Source organism: Xiphias gladius, chromosome 6, assembly GCF_016859285.1.
Source record: "Xiphias gladius isolate SHS-SW01 ecotype Sanya breed wild chromosome 6, ASM1685928v1, whole genome shotgun sequence".
NCBI lineage: Eukaryota > Metazoa > Chordata > Actinopteri > Istiophoriformes > Xiphiidae > Xiphias > Xiphias gladius.
In genome coordinates this window covers 29,115,945-29,139,563 of record NC_053405.1, presented here as the reverse complement: position 1 = coordinate 29,139,563, position 23,619 = coordinate 29,115,945, and the positions used below count along the sequence as shown (strand labels likewise).

Here is a 23,619-nt window from a genome sequence, read left to right as displayed (position 1 = left end):
TCGAGGTTTGACCTGAACCAAACCCAGCACTATGGCTAACCTGTCTTTCTGTTCATCTGTCTCCAGCTCATCCCAGCCTGAACTCCAACCCAAACCCTACTGCTACGGTTCCGCAACAGATTGTTCAGGTTGGGTTGGGGCTGAGCCAGTGCATAACTTGTCAAGGACACCTTCTAGACCACCAATCATTCTAGAGCCTGGATTCTGTGCTCAGTTCAAGTCAGTATGCACATGACCTGCTGTCATAAGCATCGATGACTTCAAGAAAAACACACTACAGCCTTCCAGCTTGATAACATGCCACATCATCCCACTTTTCTCAAAAAGAAATTTTAACATAATCATAGTGCAATGGCTGCTATATGTCTTTCTAACCTACCTACATACAAGTACAAAACCCGTCACTGTGTTCTCTGAGACACAAACAAAATCTCCTCAAAACAGAGCAGGGATGAGTGTGGAAAAGCAGGGACCATATTCACATACTAACACACACACACACACACACACACACACACACACACACACACACACACACACACACACACACACACACACACACACACACACACACACACACACACACACACACACACACACACACACACTCTCTCTCTTGTCTTACATTATTTGTGAGGACACTCATTGTGACAAAGCCTTCCCTAGACCCTTACCCTAACCTCAACCATCACAACTAAATGCCCAACCCCAACCCTGACCCTAACCTGACTCTAACCTGAACCCTAAAACCAGGTCTGAACCCTCAAACAGCCCTTGGAAGGTGTGAGGACCGGACGAAATGTCCTCACAACAATGGTTTCAAACCAAAATTTGTCCACACAGCCATAGAAACACACGCTCACGCACACACACACACACACACACACACACACAAACACAAGCACAAGCACACACACACACACACAGACCACATGCTACACTTTGAAACACATTGAGTTCAGCAGCCAGTTTACAGCTGGCTGTGCTGCCACTTGATCCCGGTTTTAGTGTGTCTCTGTCTTTTCTCAGTTCTACTGAGCTGTTTCCGTCTGGCCGGTGCATTTCTTCTCCGAACATTGTGCCTTTGGCCGTTTGGATAAGCACTGTCATGACAAAATGATCAGCAAGGGAAGGAAGCAGCAGGATATTCATGTAAAAAGATGCCCTCTGCTAAAGAGATACTTAAAAGGCCCAGTGTTACTGGTTACTCTATACTGGTGTCCAACTGTAGCATTGTGTGTTGTGTTCGAGGAGGCATGAATATAGCTCTTATATTCCACTATTTCTCATTGTTTTCTGATTTAAAAAAAAGAACAATCAGTCTTAGAAACATGAGCCTTGCAAAGCAACTTAATGGTTTTAGGCTGATGATTGTCAATAAAAAAGACGAAGCCTCTGTCTTTTGGTGGGAAGAGAGAAAAAACCTGCGTTGTTTCAACTCTTAATTTTCTTCAGACGTATCGATAACATATCAAAAAGTGCAAAGAAACTTTACATATTAACAACAGGATCTCTCTTTCTGGTTGGTTCAGAAAATAAGGGAGGCTTATTTGCATATATTATAAGCAGCACCTGCAGCGGAGGGGGCATTCTGGGTGTTGAGGGGGGATGAGGTCTATGTCTGTCCCACGGAAGAGGCCTTATACCGGACTTAGTGTAGAGAAGCAGGGTGCAGGGGTAAAGGCTGACATCCATCCCAGGGAAACAGGCCTCATCCTGGGGACACAGTTAGGTTATAGGCTTCTCAGGATCTGGTGCGTTGAGGCCTGGTTCTGGTCTGCAGTTCATCTGGACCAACCCGACATCTGCATCAATCCATTGCTTTCACTTGAAAATCACAACTCACATCAGTGGCCATTTGTGAGAACCATTTAGTGTCATGTAGCATAGTACATTCTGGGGCTGCAAAATGGCTGAGTGAGAGCAGTATACTTCTTCCATCCAGGCTGTCTCTTCTGGGTGCATACACATATGTAAATATATTTCACTGTGTATTTATATATATGTATGACCACACATTATGCTTCTACAAAGCTGAATATATATTTTCCTCTGGCAATGTCTTGACAACATTGTTTCCTTTCCTCCAGGACAGTACTGCCATGACAATCAACCTTCCTCCAGAGTCACTCAGTTGCCCAGATACCAAGACTGGAACAGAGACAAACACACAATTAAAATTATTTTCAGATGAGTCAGATTATAAATGTATGACCCCAGCCTGCATTTCTCTCACATACACCTGCAACAGGTTTTTGATGATTTTGGATCATTCATCGTTCATTCTTGGTAATTAACGCATGTCTAAACAGCTTTAGATACACACTGTAAATTAGGTTATTAATAAAAGCTTTGACCCTATATCAGAACATTATACAGTTTTGAAAATGCCACCAAAGCAAATATACATGTAGAAAACCATTTAACAAATGCATTTTTGCACATTTTAAAATAAGATTAAATAATTACAAAGAAATAGTATCTTTTCTTCAGGTATTTATATATGTAAACAATTCAAACTGTAATACAAATAAAGGTTCTGTTTAGTTGATTGGTTTATTTATGAGCATCGCTTCCTCACTTTTTTAAACATTTTAAAAGAACATACAACTTTGCTGATTTCCCTTCAGTCGGTAGCAATAATAAAGTGAGAGGCTGTTTTTCATCCCTGGAGTTAAAAGAGTCCACTGTGCTTTTGTGCTGCGGTGCCTTGAGTTAACTTTGCCTCTTACTCCTCTGGCATCCACCCAGGTGTCAAAGCACCCAGTTCAGCCGTGTTCGCTCAGCTCATCAGCCGCAGGCCTGCAGCCTCAACCACCGCTAGCTATTTACGGTGACCTCTATCATGACCTCGATTGCTGGTGATTTTGCCATCAGGTTTGTCAAGCTCCTCGGTGTCACAGCGCAATGTAGACGTTTTAGAACTAATTCTTGTGCTCATAATGTTCATCCCTCAGTCCAAACTTTAAAAATCCACGTGGGCACCAATCAAATCACGTCAAGGCAATCAATCAAATCACAAAATGAAGTTGAGTCATTTGCCTCTGTACAAGAACTGTGTCCTTTCCTGACATACTCTCATTTGAGCTGCACATTCCTCACATTTTAGGGCCAATTGTACACTGTGGGCCATCCCAGATGAAAGCTGACAACCTCAAGAGAAAGCTGGTAAACTCTCTGGTCATCAGTCAAAAATGCTGCCCCTACATCTCACTCTCAGACACATCCACTGACCGCTGATTTTTAGCTGTGGTGGCATTCTGCTACGATCAACAACTAAAGACCAACCAGTCCGGAAACGGCATGAATTACACTGGCCAACCGCAACAGTTTGTAGTACACAGTAACTGTAGATGCTACTTGTGAATATAATTCCCTAAAGCATTCTAAGCCCCAATTGCTGAAGAAATACAAAATGCCAGTGTGATGTGTGCACATGAATGATGTGAGTTTATTACATGTCTGTGCTTGCATACTATTTACATCACTGAGCTACCATTCACCTGACACAGATTGAGTGTGACATGCAATGAACCTGCAAGCATTGATACTCTTTTGGCATTCAGCACAAACAAACTTCCCCCTTTTTTTTTTCCTTTTTTTTTTTTCAGTTTGTTTCTTTTGGATTGAACATGGTGAAGCTGCTCTGTAGTATTTTACTTCAGGGCCCTGTTTGCAACATGCAACTTGTGAGTTGTAACATCCATCCTCCATTAACATTGACACATTTCACTAATCAAAGCCAACATAAATGATGTGAAACCCTGGCTGGATTTCAATCACATTACAACCTACTGAGAACTTATTAACTCTCACTATGCATTTAGTTGTGACAAACTCAGACAGAGAGAGAGAGAGTGAGAGGAGAGAGAGAGAGAGAGAGAGAGAGAGAGAGTGACAGAGAGAGAGGGAGAGAGAGGAATCCTGGCTCAGTAGTATTAGCTGAGCTGTTTCTGGAGCAGTGGAACTGCAATTCAGCAGCACAATCCAAACACAATCCAAAGTTAACACAGAAGGCCCAGCTCTACTCTATATCAATACATACTGTATACTGTATATGTGTTTCTACCGTCCACCTTCACCACGCATCTACTACACTACACCCACATGTCTGCAACGTCCTACTCACTAATGCACTTACCTTTCTTACAGCTGCCTGACTGATCCAATGTTTTCACAGTTCAGGCCACTGAGACAATTCTATTTTTAGACTACAGCTGCCAATCAGTGATGATGTCTCTGTCAATACTCACTGTCTGCCAACTAGCATTTTAGTGTCAGATAGATTTTAAATTTGATTTATCAGATTTTGCAAAAATTCGATCCTTGTTGGAGTATTTAGACCTTAGAGAGAGTCAGTAGAACAGACAGCATACTCTCCAATGGATGAGTTCAGAAACATAACCCTTTGAAGAAAACAAACCATGGAGGAAAGAGCAGCTTTACAAAGTCTAGAGTGGATACATGAAATCATATTGAGGCATCCTGGTTCAGCACAAAGGGAGAGACCAAAGTTGAGATGCAACTGTTGTCTTTAACTGACTTTTGCTATGTTAAAATATTGTATAATAATCCAGGCTTTGAGCACCACAAACCAAATGTTATTCACTTTTCTTGTGTTTCGATAGCGGTTGAAGTCAGATATACCACTCTGAGTAAGTGGGAACTGATTTGTTTTCTTAACCCTTCAATAATCTGGGATTTGTGGGCTCAACTGAATCCCATTCAAACTGAATTTGACAATTTCAAATAAACCATACGAACCTGGGCTTGGTAGAGTCCACCTGGGTCTCGAGGGGTGACTCCAACAAAGGAGGAGCGATTGGCGGGGGGGGTCCCAGGGGCCGAGTATGCTGAGGGTGATTGTGTTAACAACATAAGTCTCATAATATCTCTCAAAATTCCATGTCACTTGTAAAGTATCATGAGGCAGCACTTTTAACAAAATCTTTCCATCTCACACAGGAGCTACATCAAATTCCCCTCACTGAGTCACTGATTCATCCTGTCTGCCACAACTCTGACCGAACTCTGGCAGGAAATAAGTTGACTTCGGTAAGTTGACTCGTGTTCATCTTTTCACTCAGTGGATAAAACTGACATATTATTTTGTAACAGCAAAAGAACAGGGGGAGTATGTATGGGTTTGTGTCATTAAACTTGAATTTGAAATTGACACTAAACTTGAACTGTGAAGTCTCTACAGGCAGCAACTGCACCGTTCTTTCTTTTGATCAGACGTTACAGTGAGCAATGTACCTATGTGTTAACATCACTGCACCCTCTCCACCTCTAACCTCTGCTCTCCTCTGAGCTGCTGGACCTGCCACTCTACCCTGATCTTTGTCAAACTAAAAGCATGACGATAAGTTCTTAGTGGTTTGTGACGACCACTAGGTTGTTAGGGATATTTAATGTGAGTGAAACCTATGCAGCATTTCAGTCATTTAGTTACAGGTATAGGATACATCTTATTCCATCTCTTTTTAAATTTCCCATTATGTTTGTTCGACATGTTATCCATTAGCAATGTAAGTGGTCCTAAAGGTTGTAATATTACAATTTTATTAGTAATACAGTTTAACTGTGGTCACAATGTCATTTTTGTATTTCCCAAACTTGTTGAACTTGCAGAAATCCCACCACTGTGCCAACTAACCTCTACTTCCCTTGCAGAGTGAAGTGGCTCTGAGGCTCTGGCCGAAAGGCTGACTGTGTAATGCTGCCTCAGTGAATCACGTGCAAAATACACTCGACTTACAACAGCATGGCACTACTCCATTCTCTTAGTAAATCTGGCCCTTAATATTAATTAGATGTAAATAAAACCATTGGTGGCTGTGATAATGACAGGGCATATTCAATTTTGAAAGCACTCTACAACTGCAGTTTACATGGACACTTAATCAAGCTGTGCATACACAGATCATACATGCTAGCAGGATCCGTTCATTGTTATGTTGGGTCTTTTCATGGGATTTGTTGATCAATACCCAACTTTATAGTTATATAAAAATTGCATGAACTATGCCAGCAGTTTTATAATATGCGTAATGTCAGTCTGGAGTTCCGCCAAGGAGTATTTACGCTAGTAAACCTTCAGTGATATCTAACTTCTGCACTTCCATCTCAATATTTTCTGTTCTTGAATATCATATATATATATATAAATATATAATAAATGTAGGACTATAAATGATAAAATATTATATTCTAACACCTATCAGAAGGTTATGTACTGTATATATATGTATACATCATGTGTCATGCCACACATCGGTACTGTCATTGGAAGTTTGTTAGCGTTTTGAACACTTACTGGGTGATGTGGGGGAGTTTGCTCCCCCATCGGAGGAGGTGGTAGTGGCCTTTGATTCCGTAGGAAGGGTCGGCCTAGGGAGGGAGGATGGGGGAGGAGCCAGGGAGGGTGCTGGTCCAGGAGGTGCTAACATCTGAGAGGAGATATAGTGACTGGGCACTTTAATCTGGTTGCTGCCATTCAGCTGGAAAAAAAAAGACAGACAACCAGATTTACTCATATTTAACATGTGCTGCAATACTGCTATACTTGTAACTATGCAGGTGGTCAGTGTAGTCCTAAAGTATATATCCCAAATATCTTCTAAATGTATTCGCTCTCTCAAGCTAAAAGCCTTTTAAAAGCAATTTTCACTGAATCACTGAAACTTAGTCTATGATTATGTGTGGATGTGAGCTCACAGGGAGTGGCACGTACAGTGCATGCACCGCAATGTGCATGTCCAATGTGTGAGAAAAAACTAGGTGCTACTGACATTGACACTAAGTGGTTGCTTATACTAATTGTATGGAGCCTCGTGGAACTGACTTGTAACAAACTCACTCGTTCACTTTTAGCAGGCTTCAGATTCTCCACAAGGGGGAGCTGTTACATCTTCATCAGACTAGTTCTATAAATGCCAACCTGCACCATCTAAAGGAAAGTAAAGAGATAGGAGCAGCAGTGGAAACCTGCAGGTGTAGACATTTCTATGTTGCCTCAAGAGTCAATGCAAATGATTGTGCCACGCTAACCTCTAGACTCACCTCTCTCCAGATAGTGAATACTTAAACTGTTCTTCTAGTTGTAAAACAGGAAATTTCAGCTTTTTAAGATTTTGCAAGTGAATGTTTCATTTCTTTCACTTTAAAAGGTCACTGATGTGAGCTTTGTCAAGTCTGTAGAAATTTGTAGAGAATTTCCAGGTAGTATCTATTCAGAGCCAACTGACCTACCAATAAACAAACTGTTTTCAATATGAGTTCAATATAAGTTTATGAATAAAATTTGAACACAGATTTTAGTAAACCAACATGGTTCATTTTTTTTATTGTGTTGGTTTAGCTTCTGTCAAAACTGTAGCAGCTTTTACTTTCTTTGTCTGTAGATGGTACACATTGGCACTATGGCAATGCAACTGGCTGGTATTTATTTTTCTTCATTTTACAGAGCAAGAAATAAATAACTGGAATAGAGGTGAAAAACTCTCTTGTGTTTAATTATCTATCTCCAAAGACTTAAATTATTTGTGCAGTAAAACGCTAGCTGTTAGCCAGCTAAAGTAGTAGTGGAAAAGGGGAACAGTATTTGTAGTATTTCTGTGATGTACTCTTCTTATAGCTGACCTTTTAACTGTTTGTACTCACTGAGCTGGGGGTTTGATTGGCAGGGTCGCAGGCCAGTGAGACCAGATCTTTTAGGGGGTCCTGGGCCAGGTGAGGAGGATAGCGGATTGCTCCATGGGGAAAGTAGGAGGAGGATGGGAAATGAAGAGATGAGGAGGGATGGGTACTCCGAGACAGACCTGGATAGAGACAGAGAGGGAGAGAAGAAACAATAAATTACAGTACATGTTTGTGCGTGTATGCGCGCACGCACATCTGTTCTACTGACCACTGTGAACCGCTATGACTGGCCGGTGGTGCTGAGTGAAGGAGCCCAATCTTGGTGAGTCTTCCTGTGGAGAGGGACTGTCCAGCTCTGCCTTCTTCACTGGAGGAGACAGACCTAAAACACACACAAAAACAAACACACACACACACACACACATGCAGACATATTTATTAGTGCAAGCACCAAATGTGCCGGAACTCTGTCATTTGTTAACTTGTTGGTTTAAAGAGCAACTAAACTGTAGCTGTAGATATTGTTTTGCAGCCACTGCATTAATGGCCTTCTATGCCAGTTCACCACCGTGAAACTAGATGCCTGGATGAACGGAATTTTAAATTAATCTGGACTCAGGCCAATGCCCATCTTCAATATTTAAAGAATATTAATATAAATAATAAAACATGTTTCAAAAAATGCATATTATTGGAGGAAATAGATTGCATTATTTTGAAATAGTACTAAGCCACATAACAAGAGAGTACTTAATAAGCTAACAATCAAACTCCAAACATCCTACATAAAAGTGGGAAGCCTTACCCACTCCACCACTGGGTCCACAAAACCACACAGCTACACACTATACAGTCAGGTGTGAATTGCACTGCATTGTGTTGGCCCAATTTGTAAAGTAGCCCAGTTGGAAAACTCCCAGAACTCCTGACAGCCTGTGTGCCATGCTCTGAGCATTGTGGATTGCAAGCTAGACTTAAATTGATAGTGGTTATCACCGTTGTGCAGAGTTTAGCAAGGTGAACACTAAAGGGAAAAAGCTGTTCCTGAGCCTGCTGGTCCTGCCACAGAGAGTCTTGTATGTAAGTCAAAGACTCGGGTGGACTGGGGTGAGAGGTGTCCCTGACGATGCTGAGCGCCCTCTGCAGATCCTGCTTGTGCTGGACAGCCTCAGTGGTGGGGAGTGGAGACCCGGTGATGCATTTGGCAGTTTTCACCACCCGACGGAGTGCTTTTCGGTGTGGGACAGAGCAGTTGCTGTACCAAACTGAGATGCAGTTGGTAAGAATGCTCTCGATGTTGTGGCAGTAGACGTTCACCAGAATCTAAGGAGACAGATGAACCTTCTTGAATCACCTCAAGAAAAAGAGATGCTGGTGAGCTTTCTTGACCAGGGCTGAAGTGGTGAGGGTCAAAGAGAGGTCCAGAAACTTGAAGCTGGAGACAGATGAAAGACAGATAGGTGTGTGCGTATGTGTCACCTTTGGCATTTCTGAAGTCCACAATGATCTCTTTGGTCTTCTTGGTGCTGGGGGCCAGGTTGTTATCGGCGCACCATGCAACCAGCTGCTGGACCTCTTCCATGTAGGCCAGCTCATTGTTGACGCTGATGAGGCAAACTGTTGTGTGAGGGTTGAGGAGGTGCGGTTGTTTAAACTAACAGACTGGGGTCTGTTGGTTAAAAAGTTCAGTATCCAGTTGCAGAAGGAGGTGTTAATGCCCAGGTCACTGAGTATAGTGGTGGATGGTGTTGAATGCTGAACTGAAGTCTTTGAACAACATTCTCACATAGGTATTACTGTTGTCTTAGTGGGAGAGGGCAGAGTGTAGCGCTATGGAGATTGGCGCCCTCCGTACTCCTGTTCTGAGAGTAGGCGAATTGGAGGGGGTCCAGTGAGGGTAGGCAGGTTTTGAGATCAGCAAGGACCAACCTTTCAAATCACTTCATGGTGGTGGGCATGAGTGCAACAGGGTCAACGTCGTTAAGGCTCACTTCAGTTGGGTGTTTAGGCACTGGCATGATGGAGGCAGTTTTAAAGCACATGGGGACACTTGCTTGGGCCAGTGACAGGTTGACGATGTCAGTCAAGACCTCAGTCAGCCTGTCCAGCACAGGCCCTGAGCATGCGTCCAGGGGGTGCCATCAGGGCCAGCAGCCTTACATACATGAGTGTCAGGGCCTGGTGGTCTGCAGGGCGCACAGCCTTGATGGCTGCGTCCTGGTTGTCCCTGTCAATGCGTGCATAAAAGCTTTTAAGCTCATCTAGGAAGGAGGTGTCGGTAGTTGGTCGCGTGGTGTTGGTGGGTTTGTAATCCTGAATGGTGGTCAGTTTAAAAAATAGCCGGGAGAACTCAAGAATGTTAAAAAGTGCCTTGAAACCCAGAATAACCTTAAGTTAGTACCTTTAATATTTTGCTGTGTACGCTGGTGCCCAACATCAGCTTAATTCTTTTGTGGTCAGCCTCCATTGTTGTTGCTCTTTCTTTTCACTTTGTGTGCTAGTGTATATATGCAGCTGAGCTCTCACTATATAAATGATTACTCAACACCCATATGACTGCTGACAACATCCCCTTCTCCTGCCCTAACCTCGATCATCATCATTCGTCAGTGGTGGAGGATGACTCTGTTTTTTGTGTATTTTTTGTAGTTTGAATTGAATTTGTGAGGTTTCAGTTTTACGATTGCAGACCTCAGCTCATATTTTGGAACAAGTTATTGCTCCTTGTTCCTGTTAATTAAAGCAGAATTTTCATTATTAGATAAAAGATAGCTGCGCACACAACTTTATGTATGCACTTAATCCATTAAATATTGTATGACTTCATTTGGTTATTTGAAATAACGCCTCAGCATTTCAGTGAAGCAGCACTTGACAGATTTATATTTATGTTGGTGGATTTGAGTTTTTGTCTGTATTTTGAGATGCCACTGTTGGATATTGCTGGGAAGTTTGGGAGACAGATCTGTGTATTTAGTCAGTGATGACTGATTGGCATGAGCTGTCAGAGGGATTATATCTGAGAGAGAGAGGGTTAACTTCAGTTACCCACGACTGCAGCACCCTGTCTGGGAGTGGTCTGGGCTCAAAGGTATTCGTTAGTGTATTGCGACTGAAGTGCAAATTGTGTCTGTAAAGTGAGATATTTTACTTACCTCTGTTATAGTGTTTAGTAAGTGTTAGATCATGTTACACAGAAATATCTCCCATGAGTGCCTTTCAGAATGTGTGAGTTCATATTATCACTGCACATGTGTTTGTGTCTGCATTAGCAAAGTGTTGTAGTATTTCTTCTTCCAAGTCACGTTAAGTGCTAGTGATACAATGGCAGAAGGATCCAGTTATAACAGACACAGGTATGGTCCTTGATATGGATCTATAAGGACCAAAAGTTGAACTCTGTTCTTTATCTTTTGTTCTTAGCACACCATGGGTAGGGCACTAAAACAAAGCTGGCAGATAATGATTTCAGTATTTAAGTAACTTATTCAGCTATGCTCATGCTTTAGTGATAAATGCTGTGTGTCTCCTAGGAGAAACACAAGAGTCTGAACACTACCAGTCTTAGTCTTGTTCTTATTCTTATTCTGTTACCTCCTTCCATGTCATCAGTCCAGTTCCTGGAGCTGCTGGCAGGAGAGGAAGGTGAGTGGTAATACTCCCCTCCTGGACTGTCAGCCTCCTCCTCCATAGAGCCAGACTTATGACGCTTACTCCTGCAGACACGTGAAAATACACACATACAGACACTCAGAAAATTAAGTTCTTTTTAAAGTATTTTACAAAGTGTGTTCTTAAGAAGTTTTTTGGGGTCAATGGATAAAAGTGCTTCAGCAACTAGTATAAGTACAAGAAAAAGGTTGGATGGTAAAGAGTGAAGTAAGGCCTTTGGTTAAATACAGATTCAGTTCCAGAGATCACTGTGCATAAATAAATCTCCAGAACTGTTTAACCTAATGCATTTGATATTAAAGGATCACTCCAGCATTTTAGTGTTACACTTCCATAAAGTTGGGGGACTTACAAAAGACAGATTTTGAACAAGAACGGTCAAAACTGAAGCAGCAGAGGCTAAACATCCCAACCCTTAATACCTGATATAGCGTCGGGGTTCCAAAAATAAACTGGATGTGGATATGAGGATCCCATAATGTGTCCATCTGTTCATTAGACACTCCATGCCTGGTCAGTGGCCACATCTTTCAAACTTCACAGTGTCAGTTTGAGTAGAACTGCAGTAACCATGACCAGTTAACTGAACCTTATGTGTCAAATCTGTGAAGTGTTCCTTTGAACAAATTGCCAGCAGCAGCAACGTGATTACTGAATGAATTGTTTTCTGAGCTGCTTCTGCTTTGAATGACAACACTTTATACATTCCTTCTGAACCATATTATCAGTAGCTGCAGCCATGGGCTGTGGGTGTGCACTAGTTAAGGCTAGTTAGTTCTCTGCACTGTGTTATTACTGGCTGTTGTTGTGGCTGTTAATGGGACAGACTGTAGCTATCTTTGTGGCAGTAGGTAACCAAACCCATGGCACAGCTATTGGCATTACTATGACTATGGTTGTAGCTATGGTTATAGCTGTGATATGATTACCAAGTTGTGACACATTACTCCATCTGTGTAGCACAAACAACATGCCAGGATTGTGCGGGTACAGTGAGATGACATTGTTGTGTTGGCTGAGCCTTATGGTAAAGTTATGCCTGAACTCCTGGGGTGCACTGATCGGTAACAGATGTGCTATAAAATGCAGCCAGACAGCCACGATAACAGCCAGAGCCACAATCAACAGACTCAGCTTTAGCAATTTCCATATCTGCAACCACAGCCAGAGTCACAGCCCCAGCTATAGCTTCAACCATGGTGATGTGTTGGGTATTTTAGTGGCCAACACATCACCATGAGTTAATAACATTTAAGAAATCATGGGTCCTCATTGGAGTGAAGTCATTATTTGAGAAATTACTTGATGAAAGTAAGGCTATTTCTTCATTTGGAAGTAAAAAACTGTTGACAGTAAGGTCAGTGGATGATTCAGAATGGCAGTGTATTCACCTTCATTGTTTTGGGGTGGGGGTAGAACTCTCAAAACCTCTGAATGGCAACTTACCACCACAATAAGTGAGAGGATAGGTTTTATTCCTAATTTGGATGAAATGGCTCTTTAATGTTAGGCTACTAAAACCCCTTGGCTAAGGTTATGGTGATAATTGTAAAGGGTGAATTTCTACCCTGTGTAACCTGTCATTTTCTGCATCTAGCAGTACACTAACTGAGTGTGGCAGAGAGTTTATCTGTATTTTTTAATGTGGCAAGTAACCACATAAAATTAGGGTTTCAGTGTCTCTCTAGATCTTGTAACTGGGGACTCTGTCTCATTAACTACCCCTCCAGCATGCGTGGGGAAAAAAATGCCAGTGTATGTGTGTGTGCGAGTGTGCGTGTGTGTGTGTTTGTGTGTTTGTACGTGTGTGTGCGTGTGCGCGCGCACGCATTTGTGTGTGATTACCCGCTGGATGAGGTGCTGGCCAACGATCGTCTGAGGCTAACCGGCTGGTTGACAGACTGGTTGACAGACTGGTTGAGGTCATAAGCCAGGTGGCCCTGGAGCTCCCCCACAGAGAAACTAGGTCCTACTCCTGTGATGACTGGAGCTACACACACAGGAAGAACACACACCGTGGTCATGACCTACATACTGAAAACTGAATATAAGCCTCTCGAAACTTGTGTTTCTATTTTTTGGCCAATTTAATGCAAAATGCCACACACATACTGCCAGTCAGATGTCCTAACTACCTAGGCTGACATGACGAAATCTGCTGTGTTTTTTGGCTGGACCACAACAGTGGGGTCAGCCCTTTCAAACTGAATGTCCGTGACTGACTGAGTGATAAAATTACACCACTGGTTGACCATTACTGCCTTTGTCGCTACATTTACAGACTTTTGAGACCCTTTTAGTGAGTTTTATTCCCTATTAACCTAGCGACAACTATAGCGACTTTCTGGAGAGTCACCAGTGTTGCCCCCCGAACGGAGGTCATGCTTTCCCTCCACAGACACACCTCTCTCTGCGTCTCATTCAATTGAACTCAGGGCAGCTGACACAGACCTGAATGAGCTTGTAACTTTCTCTCTGACTGATCATTTTACAGGTAAATGCAGCTGAAATCATAGCACAGTTGTTGTCTTTAACTTATGTGTTTGGTGATTTTGTCAGATGACGTCGTGGTTATAAAATCAGGATTTTAGCAGCAGAGCAGCAGCTTGGAAATGGCTTGGAAGTGACTGCTGGTTAACATGTCATCTTTCAGTCACTATTTCATACTTGTTCCTTTGTCTGACAACAGAAACAGAAAAACATGTAAATGAGAACAGTTTTATTGGGAATTCAGATGGATTAAAATAATGTATATCTGAGCACAGAGAGGAGAAGAGAGGCAAACAGATAAAGGACGGTCCAGCCATAGACTAGGTTTTGACCCATTCTTGTTATTTTTTTTTCTTTTTTGCCATTTTGTAAAAGTGTGTAGCGAATCAAATTGTCATTATCAGTTTGTCACTTCAGAGCAGCAGAAAGACAATGGATGATAGCTGAGATGATCACATTCAGATGTAAAGATGCTGCTGTGGTCAACCCAAAACTGATGCCAACATGAAAGCACTCAGCTCAGAACACAGTGAAGACACAGCCTTTACTATTTCTATAGGTTCAGTATACTAGCTGTTACCATTTTTAAACAATTTTAAATTGCATTAAATTTTTTGGGGGGTGCACTGTGTGCTTTTTATGACCCCTAAATGTTTAAGACGTGGGACTCAACTCCTGGTACAAAACTCTAGTCGGATGTCGCATCTGATGTACAAGGGCTTACTTCTTGAGACCTGGACCAGCTCAGTGACACTGAAAACTCCTGATGTCACAAAACTCTCCTGGAACTCTGGACCATCTGTAGAAACACAACAGCAGTTATATAATTATATAGAGACTGATGCTTTTATAGACTGTATTTCACCTGTATAAAGCTATGAGGAATTTCTATCAGAAAACTGTGTGCTTTTGATGGCTTGCTTTCACTGTATGTTTTGTTCTACCTTTTTTCCTTATTTCTATGTTTCAGCGTGTGTTGGTTTTACATTGTGTAACATTATAACCATGCCAAGAATGTCTCAAAGAGGAATTTAGCACACTACGCACAATAATGGCTATGGAAAAACATATATACATATGTTGAAAACCTTAAAATCTAGCAGGATTGGTCCTAAGAGGAAACATGCATTACTGTTGGTCTTATCACTTGAGCCTCTAGTGCAGAGGATAAGAAACAGACAGGCAGACAATGATTCAATACATGTGGATGACCTGTTACTTGTCTTGATAACAATCCTCCTTCTCTTCCAAATGTTTTGATTATCCTTAAGGAGTTGGAATTCATTTTTGGTTACAAAATGAGCATATCATGATCATATCATCTGTTACATCAAACAGAGTGGATGGCCTGTTAATGTATTAGGTCATTATTGTACTTTTATATGTTATTGAACAAACTAATCTTTGAATCAAACTGTCTTTGAACAAAGACAGTTCAAAGACAGTAAATTAAGAACAGGAAAATTTGTTTATGCACAGACAAAGAATGTAAACATTATGCATGTGCACGTACATTACAAAATAATTTGTAACAAAGTGCATCTTCTTCTATAACAACTGTACATAGACTGGAAAATGAATGAATGTTCCTCTGTAATGGAAGATCCTTTACAGTACCCATGGTCGTGGTTCGACTGTCCTCTTGATCGGAACCCACTCCTGTACGACTTGGGCTGCTGCTCTGCTCTGCCTCTGGAGAGAGAGAGAGAGAGATTTGATTTTTTAAAACACTTTTTTTTCATCAATTAATCAGGACAATTTTAACAAGACACAGTTATCAGATCAGCAGTCACCAAAAGAAAGGAAGAAATAATGAAAGAGAGAATAGAAAAATCTGCTGATAGTTGAAGACAGGCAAGCCAAGGTGAAGAACACCTTCAGGATTTATCAGACTGCTCTAAGTAGCATTTTGGACATAAGTGAAATTTAAAATTAAAAATCCTTCACTTTTACTCCCACTCACAAACCTACAGTATAAAAACTATTCACCAAATTGCTTCTGACTTAAAAATGCTCTTAAATTTTAGAGAGCTGCTGAGGTCTTTTATACTACTTACATACATTGTCTACCAACAGCAGTACGTCCTGCAGCAGAATTTAGTTTACATTTCAGGGAATTATTTCATCCCTATTTATATATCGATACATAATAAATACATTGGATTAATGTTATTATTAAAGTATTTTAATTTATTAAAGTCATTATTATTCCCAGAGATCTAAGTCCTGCACTCAATAAAATTCACAGTTTTAAACATATGTATGTTCTTGCAGAATAAACTGCAAAAAGGATTTTTTTTTTTTTTTTAATGTACAGTATGAGAGATGTAGGGTCAATCTACAGTATTTCTGTGATTGGCCATTCCTTGTCCAATCAGACATATGATCAATCATGTGATCACTTGAGAGTTTGTGACTTTTCCACTTGGCTGTAGGTAGGAAGAAGTCACTGACAAATGGGTCTTATTGCTAAAACTCAGCCAAAAACTTTTTCACTCTTAAATTGGTACTTTAGAGCATTCTGTAGTGTCATTCTTAGAGGTTAGACAGAGCAATTAGGGTTCAGGATTAAAGGTTTCAGTTTCAGTTAATTACGACTTTATTATTTATCTTATTTTGTCCATTACATCTATTTGCAATTATGACTAGACATAAATTGTGCACACCGGGACAGTCACTTATTCAGGCTGATCAGAACTGTGCTCAGGCTGAAGCTGGGCGGAGCTATGCTGGAAATTATGATGTAGAGAAGAGGTCTAGTCAGGAACATCAAGTGAAAACACCTGTATAAGTGGAGCAGGAGTGTGTAGGGCCTTTAGCAACCTGTCTGATGTCTGGTAGCTTGTGTTTCTTGCCCTATTGGACGAAGTTTTAGTGATATCTTCATGTTCGCAGTTGGACAACATTATGAAAGTAGGAAACCAGGATTTTCCTTTAATCTCAGTGAACCAAAAAATCCTGAGAGATATAGGTTAAAAAAATTATCCAAATAAATACATGAATAATATAAATAGTTAGAATAAAATAAAACATTATAATTTCTTGAATCAATCAGAATTGTCAAGACGGGGCGTCTAGGTGGGCTGTGGTCTTGGATGTATACAAAAGGACCAGAGTGTCCCAGTTTGCTTGCGATCTGGTGCCCTCACAAATCCTTATATAGTCCCACTATGGTACAGCCAGATAGCAGCTAGCCAGTCAATAGCAGCAGTCACTTGACACTGAAAGCTTGTGGTTAAGTGGCAACAGAGGAAGTGCAGCAGCAGACAGTGGCAGCGTTGGAACCATATGAACAAAGCTGATGAATGAATCACTGGTATTTTTGGTGTTTGGGAATCTTATCTGACATTGTCTGGTCTTCATATCCTCCAGCTTCTCGCCATTGAATTAGCTGTTGTACACACGTTATGCCAGTAGAGGGCAGAGCATAGTAATAAATTTTACTATTATAGACCATTTTCTTCATGGCTGACATTTTGACTTGTAAGGCAGGTGAAACCAATCACATTAATAATGGCTACTTTTAATTAAGGTGTGCCAGGTAATGAGTAGGTTGGCTCACTGGCCTCTTACTGGGACACTTGAATCAAATAGAGCCTCGGTTAATATAACAACTTTCATTTGTATTATTCCTTTTATAGTGTCTACTATATGTCTAAAGTATGTCTCCACTAGTACATTACTAGCGTGTTGCAGTGTTTTACAAATCGTCACCCACATTTCTCCAGGCTGAGTTCACTTTTTTAAAACTCTTCACACAGTTCTCCTCACATCCAAAATGCACCAAGGCAACCAAAACACACTTTTTCCTCACACATCTCATGATGTACCAGAACACTGGTATTTATCTGCCAACAAGAAAACTTTGTCGCCGGAAATACACAGACCTAAAAAAAAACAAAACCCAAACAATAGGGAGCTTTAGAATATGGATCACTTTGTGTCTCTGAAGTATTGTTTTGCTTGTTGATTTATTTGGCATAAACCAAGATAACATTACAACATAAAGAAGGGGACTTCCTCACTGCATGGGCTGTGCTGCTTTACAGTATATGTCACAGAAATCAATCTGAAATGCCGCAATATGCTTTTCCCCCATTAGTATAGAGTAATTCCAAGTGCCCAATGTGAAACTAAAGTAATGCCATACAAACCCATACATATTCAATATATATATATATATATATACTTGTATAGGGTAGTTACAGATATAGGAATACAATACCCTGTCTGCTAAATTTGGCCGCAAGTTCTCATCCACATCACACCCTATGTCTCTGTGGAACTGAGGAGTGGAGATTAAGGTGGAAAGAAAAGTGACACCAAAATAAAATGGGCTGTAAACCAGTCTGTGACTGGGAGAGAACGTTGAAACATCACATTGTCCCATACAATTACAAAGTGTTCGGAATTCAGCCTCACCTGCCCCCTTTCCTCATCTGGCACAATTCTTTCATTCAGTAATGGTGTGTTATGGTTTTCAATATAAGTTTTTACAAAAGTATGTAAACATGTGCAAAATGGACTGTAAATACCCAGATTTGTGTTGGCGGTTGTCTTTTAGAGAGAAAACAGTTGATGAATTCTGAAAGATGTGGTCATTTCATGTATTTTGTACCAAATCAATGAAAAGTGAACCACAGTCTAGTCCACACAGACTGCTGTTGTGCTGACTGTGTGAATAGTCCTGAAAAAGTGAACTCAGTATGAAGAAATGTGTGTCAGCAATTGTCAGAACCTGTAGTAGTTAGTCACCAGTATGCAAATCAAGTAGTCTAACTACCAACCAAGTTTAGAACAGCAGGAAACCCAAGATTTGCTAATCCTGCCACAACAATAAATGCAGATTATCATGAGACGAACGCTGAGTATACTGGTTTCCACCACTGAAATACCTAATAAATACAAATACAGAATACGTAGCACAAGGGATGTGCAAGAATAATCTTTCAAACACAGAACCAATCAACAAGACTTTGGTTCAATAAGGTCTCACATCTTCTGACCAGTATCCCATTAGACTTCAGTAATTTCAGCTGCGCAGAGTTATTGCTGCGCATGGTTACTCTGCTGTTTCCCCATTTGATCAGCAAAATGATCATGAACCTTGGCCAAAAAAAAAAAAGTAGGACATTTTCAAAGGCTTGTGAAAGAGATCATGGGGGAAGCTAGTAATTTGTGACTGTGTAGCTCTGCTTGTATAAAATCAGGGAGGAAATCAGGCTGGTCAGTCAGATGGACAAAGATGATTTTATAAAGTAAAAGTGTTTGGGATCTGGACCATGATCCACTAACTAAGCATGTGGGTAAAAATAACTTCCAGTCCTTAAGAGTGGTAGAGAGCAAGCCTTCAGTCAGTTTATAGAGATACACAATCCAACAGTGTCTCCAGTGTACTTTCATGTCAAAAAGTTGATTCACTCTATTTAAAAGCTGACTGTTACTAATTACAGCAAAACTGTTATTATAATCAGTTATAGGAGAACCAATGCTGTACTACAAGAAACAAGGGTTACAGAAGGTTTTCACATTTCGAGTTGAGGGCAGGAGTGCTATTAGAAAGAGTATGACATTGAAGAAACAGCAACATATCCTTTTAGAGCACTCTTTGAGAGTGTGTTGCTGAGTCACAACTGTCTCTACAAGAACAATATTAAAACCACAGTACTGACACTGTGATACCACTATGAGTCAGAGCTCGCCCTCAACAGATCCTGCTGCAAAACCTCTTCTGCTCCCTTGGCTGGCTGTTGATCGTGTTTATTCTGCAGTCAGTTTATATTTTATTTACTGTTGTGGAGACCTGGTACCACTGGTGTCACTAGTCACTGGTGCTGTTGCATCTGTGCTGTTCTGTCCCATCAAACTTCTGCTTCATTGTGTTAGTGAATGAGCCTCTTACTGCTCTTGAAGCCACAATATAAAAACCAGATGTGAATACGGAATTTTCTTTCAGTTGTTTTTGGACTCAACTCGTAGTTGCATTACATATATTTATACAAATGGCTTCAACTGACCAATGAGAAAGAAAAAATGAGAAAGATAACTACTGTGTCACTAACAACAGCTCTGAATATGATTTAAAAACATCCACAGCCCTTTGACAATCTTCTAGAACCACTTGCTATGACAAATGTAGCTTCTTAGAAGCATGTACTTTATTCTCTACATATTCTTTCAAAATTTATATGAATAATCACATCAAAAGGTGACTTTCTGACCTTCTGTTAAGCCCCACGGTTGGGACAAAATTTCCCTACAGTTCCCTATTTTGGTTCATGACAAGGTACATCGAAATATTGGCTGGAATTCGGTTGAATTTGGTGTGGATATTCCTGGTCCCAAATGGATAAATCCAAATGTTTTTGCTGACTTAGTGACTTTCTAAAGTGCCTGAAGTGTCAGGACATTTTTTTTGGTCCAGAATGAAATATCTTATCTACAACTGCTGGATAGATATCCATTATCCATTCAGTACATTTATGGAGAAAATTTATAAATCCTCTGGATTACAACAGGGTTTTGCTTACTAAAATATTGTTCACTCAAATGCACTGTTGCCTCAGTTTGCCCCTCCCTGGATACATTTCTTTCCTTTGTCTATTTATGCAATCGCATGTGCTTATATTTTACCTCACTAGTCTTGTTTACTTGTACACAAGTAATATCACAATCTAATTAGCAAATTTCTGCAAATCTTACTGCACAATTCTTCTCCATAAACAATGATCATTTCCATAATGAACACTTCATCAACTTTCTTCTTGCACCACCTTCAGGCCAAAATATCTCATAATCTAATACGCAGATATAAGATGATCCTTTTGAATCGGAAATTGACATTTTTTAGCCCATTTATTAAGCACGATTCTTAGAAAATAAGAATTGTTCATATATTGTTTTTCGCAACAAAGATTTTCCTATTTTAGGGTACAAAGAACATTGCAGACTCTAGGGGCTGCTAACAGAGCTTTGAATATTTAATCCTGTTAAATCTAAGCAGTTATACAATATGTAAAGGTACCTAAGAACATAGCTATCAAGTAACCCTGTCCATTTGAAACTCAAAATTATGTGCTGCTAAATGGTTTTGCCAAAAACATTTTTGAAGAAATGTAGTGACTACATGGTTTATGTTCGCTGCCTATGTGTTTTCCAGTACAAAAATTGCAACTTTTGTTCCACACACAAAGTGTAGGGAGGTTGTCAGGTACATGGCGAGTGAAGAGAGCACTTTGGCGCTGATTACTGGGGTTTGAGTCCTGAATCCAGTGTGTGGTTAATTAATCATCCCCATTAAAAGACCAATAAAGAAACTATAAGAAAGAAATTTAAACTGAATAATGGAGTGGTAAAAAGATGGTTGTTGAGTCAAACCGTAAAGCAGTCTCAATAACTGTTACGCTATACCAAACCTTGCCCCTTCTGCAGCCTGACTAGCATGACCATCCATCTCTACTAAGGTCAAGCAAACTTCGTAAAACATCAAATATTTCTTTGAAATCTCTGATAAAGTTTCCTAATGCCTCCTTCCCGCTGCTATATTTCCACTCCCCCTCCTTCCTCCTTTCTTTTACCAGTCCTTAAGTCATGTGCACTACTGCCTTTACTCTTGTTTTTTCTCTAAATGTCCTGTGATGTGGAATAGGGAATTTATCCTCAAATGCCCTTGGTTCAATAATTACGGCATGAAAAAGTTTGGGTGCCCCTGGTCAAAAATTCTGTTACTGTGCATAGCTGAACAATTAGAAGATGAACTGGTCTCCAAAATTCATAAAGCTAAAGATAATACATTCTTTTCAACATTTTAAGCAAGATTAGTGTATTATTTTTGTTTTGTACAATCTTTGTGAAAAAAGCCAAGGAGCATCATACAAAATTTTGGGTATCCCAAGAGATATGAACTCTCAGAACTTTCATCAAGGTCTCAGACCTTAATTAGCTTGTTAGGGCTGTGGCTTGTTCACAGTCATCGTTAGGAAAGGCCATGTGATGCTAGTTTCAAAGCTTTATAAATACTCTGACTCCCCAAACATTGTCCCAACAAATAGCAGCCATGGGTTCCCCAAGCAGCTGCTTAGTACTCTGAAAATTAAAATAACTGATGCCCACAAAGCAGGAGAAGGCTATAGGAAGATAGCAAAGCGTTTTCAGGTAGCCGTTTCCTTAGTTCGTAATGTAATTAAGAAATGGCAGTTAACAGGAACGGTGGAGGTCAAGCTGAGGTCTGGAAGACCAAGAAAACTTTCAGAGAGAGCTGCTGGTAGGATTAGAAAGGCAACTCAGAACCCCCGTTTAACTGCAGATGACCTTCAGGAAGATTTAGCAGACTCTGGAGCGGTGGTGCACTGTTCTACTGTGCAGCGTCACCTGCACAAATATGACCTTCATGGAAGAGTCATTAGAAGAAAACCTTTCCTGTGTCCTCACCACTAAATTCAACATCAGAAGTTTGCAGAGGAACATCTAAAGGAGCCTGATGCATTTTGGAAACAAGTCCTGTGGACTGATGAAGTTAATATAGCATTTTCTGGCCAAAATGAGCAAAGGTATGTTTGGAGAAAAAAGGAGCAGAATTTCATGAACAGAACACCTCTCCAACTGTTAAGGACGAGGGTGAATCAATCATGCTTTGGGCTTGTGTTGCAGCCAGTGGCACAGGGAACATTTCGCTGGTAGAGGGAAGAATGGATTCAATTAAATACCAGTAAATTCTGGGAGCAAACGTCACGCATTCTGTAAAAAAATTGAAGATGAAAGGAGGCTGGCTTCTACAACAAGATGAGCAACAGAGCAGTATATGCAAACAAGAACTGAAAGACTCTTAGCTGCTGCAAAAAGTGTTTACAAGCTGTGATACTTGCAAAAGGGGGCGTTACAAAGAACTGACCAAGCAGGGTGCCCAAACTTTTAGGGCTGTACTCTCCCGGTCGACGAGTCGATTGGTTGTTCGATATTCTCTCGTCCGACCAAATTCTCATTGGTCAGTGTTTCTTTCCTAAGTAGAAAAGCGCCTTCCAGGATTAATCCATTACTTACTGTGACAGTGGGAGGGACTGACTACCTGTGACAACAAGGGGGTGTTCTGAAAACACCCCTGTGTTCACAATTTTGAGCTTGCCCCACCTAATGGAGACTGCTAGGTCTAACTTTTATGAACGTTTCCTCGGAGTCGGCTCCAAACTAAATGACACCATGTCTTAGAAGTCGTTGGTGTGGCTTCGTTTTTTTTCAAACAAATGACACAAAAGTCGAGTGTCAACTTTGCAAACAGCAGTTTTCATATCACAGCTCAAAAACCAACATGGCACATCATCTAAAAACAGTAGGCTTACTTGTCTGCATTAGGGTTGTCTACGACTGTTTGTCGTAGACACCTCTGTTCACGTGAAGACTGACATGTGTATAAAGTCCAGTGTATAGGAAACCCACTTGAAGCATCCCAGTGGGACTCCCTTACGTGGCTGAACTATCAGAACATACAGAAAGGAGTCTGTAAGTCACAGGGAGTCAGCATTTCCCACAAACCATTCAACCCCATAAGATCTCTGGTACACCCTAAAGACAGGACCCCCCCTGAGAGGAAGAGCGGAGTGGTGTATGATATCATTGTGACATAACGTGACAGCTGTAGGGAACACTGCACCAGTGAAACAGCAAGAACCCTGGACACCAGACTGAACAAACAAGGGAATCAGACAACATCATCTGTCTGTGAACACCAGAGCAAAACCACTCTGCATGTCCACTGGGGAGAGGCCAAAGGTCATCATCCAGGAGTCAGTGGACGGCCCGAAAAAATTTCAAGGAGGA

At 40.8% G+C, this 23,619-nt stretch overlaps 1 protein-coding gene across 2 annotated transcripts in view; it reads right to left on the bottom strand.

Moving 5' to 3' along the window:
- Positions 1–2,013: 2,013 nt before the first annotated feature.
- Positions 2,014–23,619, bottom strand: part of nfic (nuclear factor I/C) — a 65,782-nt gene continuing 44,176 nt past the window's right edge. For both annotated transcript variants that reach the window (XM_040128822.1, XM_040128823.1), the window contains exons 5-13: positions 15,424–15,498; positions 14,531–14,605; positions 13,162–13,306; positions 11,239–11,360; positions 7,913–8,026; positions 7,666–7,823; positions 6,320–6,503; positions 4,765–4,853; positions 2,014–2,151 (exon numbers count right to left, since the gene is read on the bottom strand). In XM_040128822.1, coding sequence (XP_039984756.1) covers positions 2,131–2,151; positions 4,765–4,853; positions 6,320–6,503; positions 7,666–7,823; positions 7,913–8,026; positions 11,239–11,360; positions 13,162–13,306; positions 14,531–14,605; positions 15,424–15,498 — 983 coding nt within the window. In that variant the 3' untranslated portion in view covers positions 2,014–2,130. The remainder of the gene's footprint in view (positions 2,152–4,764; positions 4,854–6,319; positions 6,504–7,665; positions 7,824–7,912; positions 8,027–11,238; positions 11,361–13,161; positions 13,307–14,530; positions 14,606–15,423; positions 15,499–23,619) is intronic.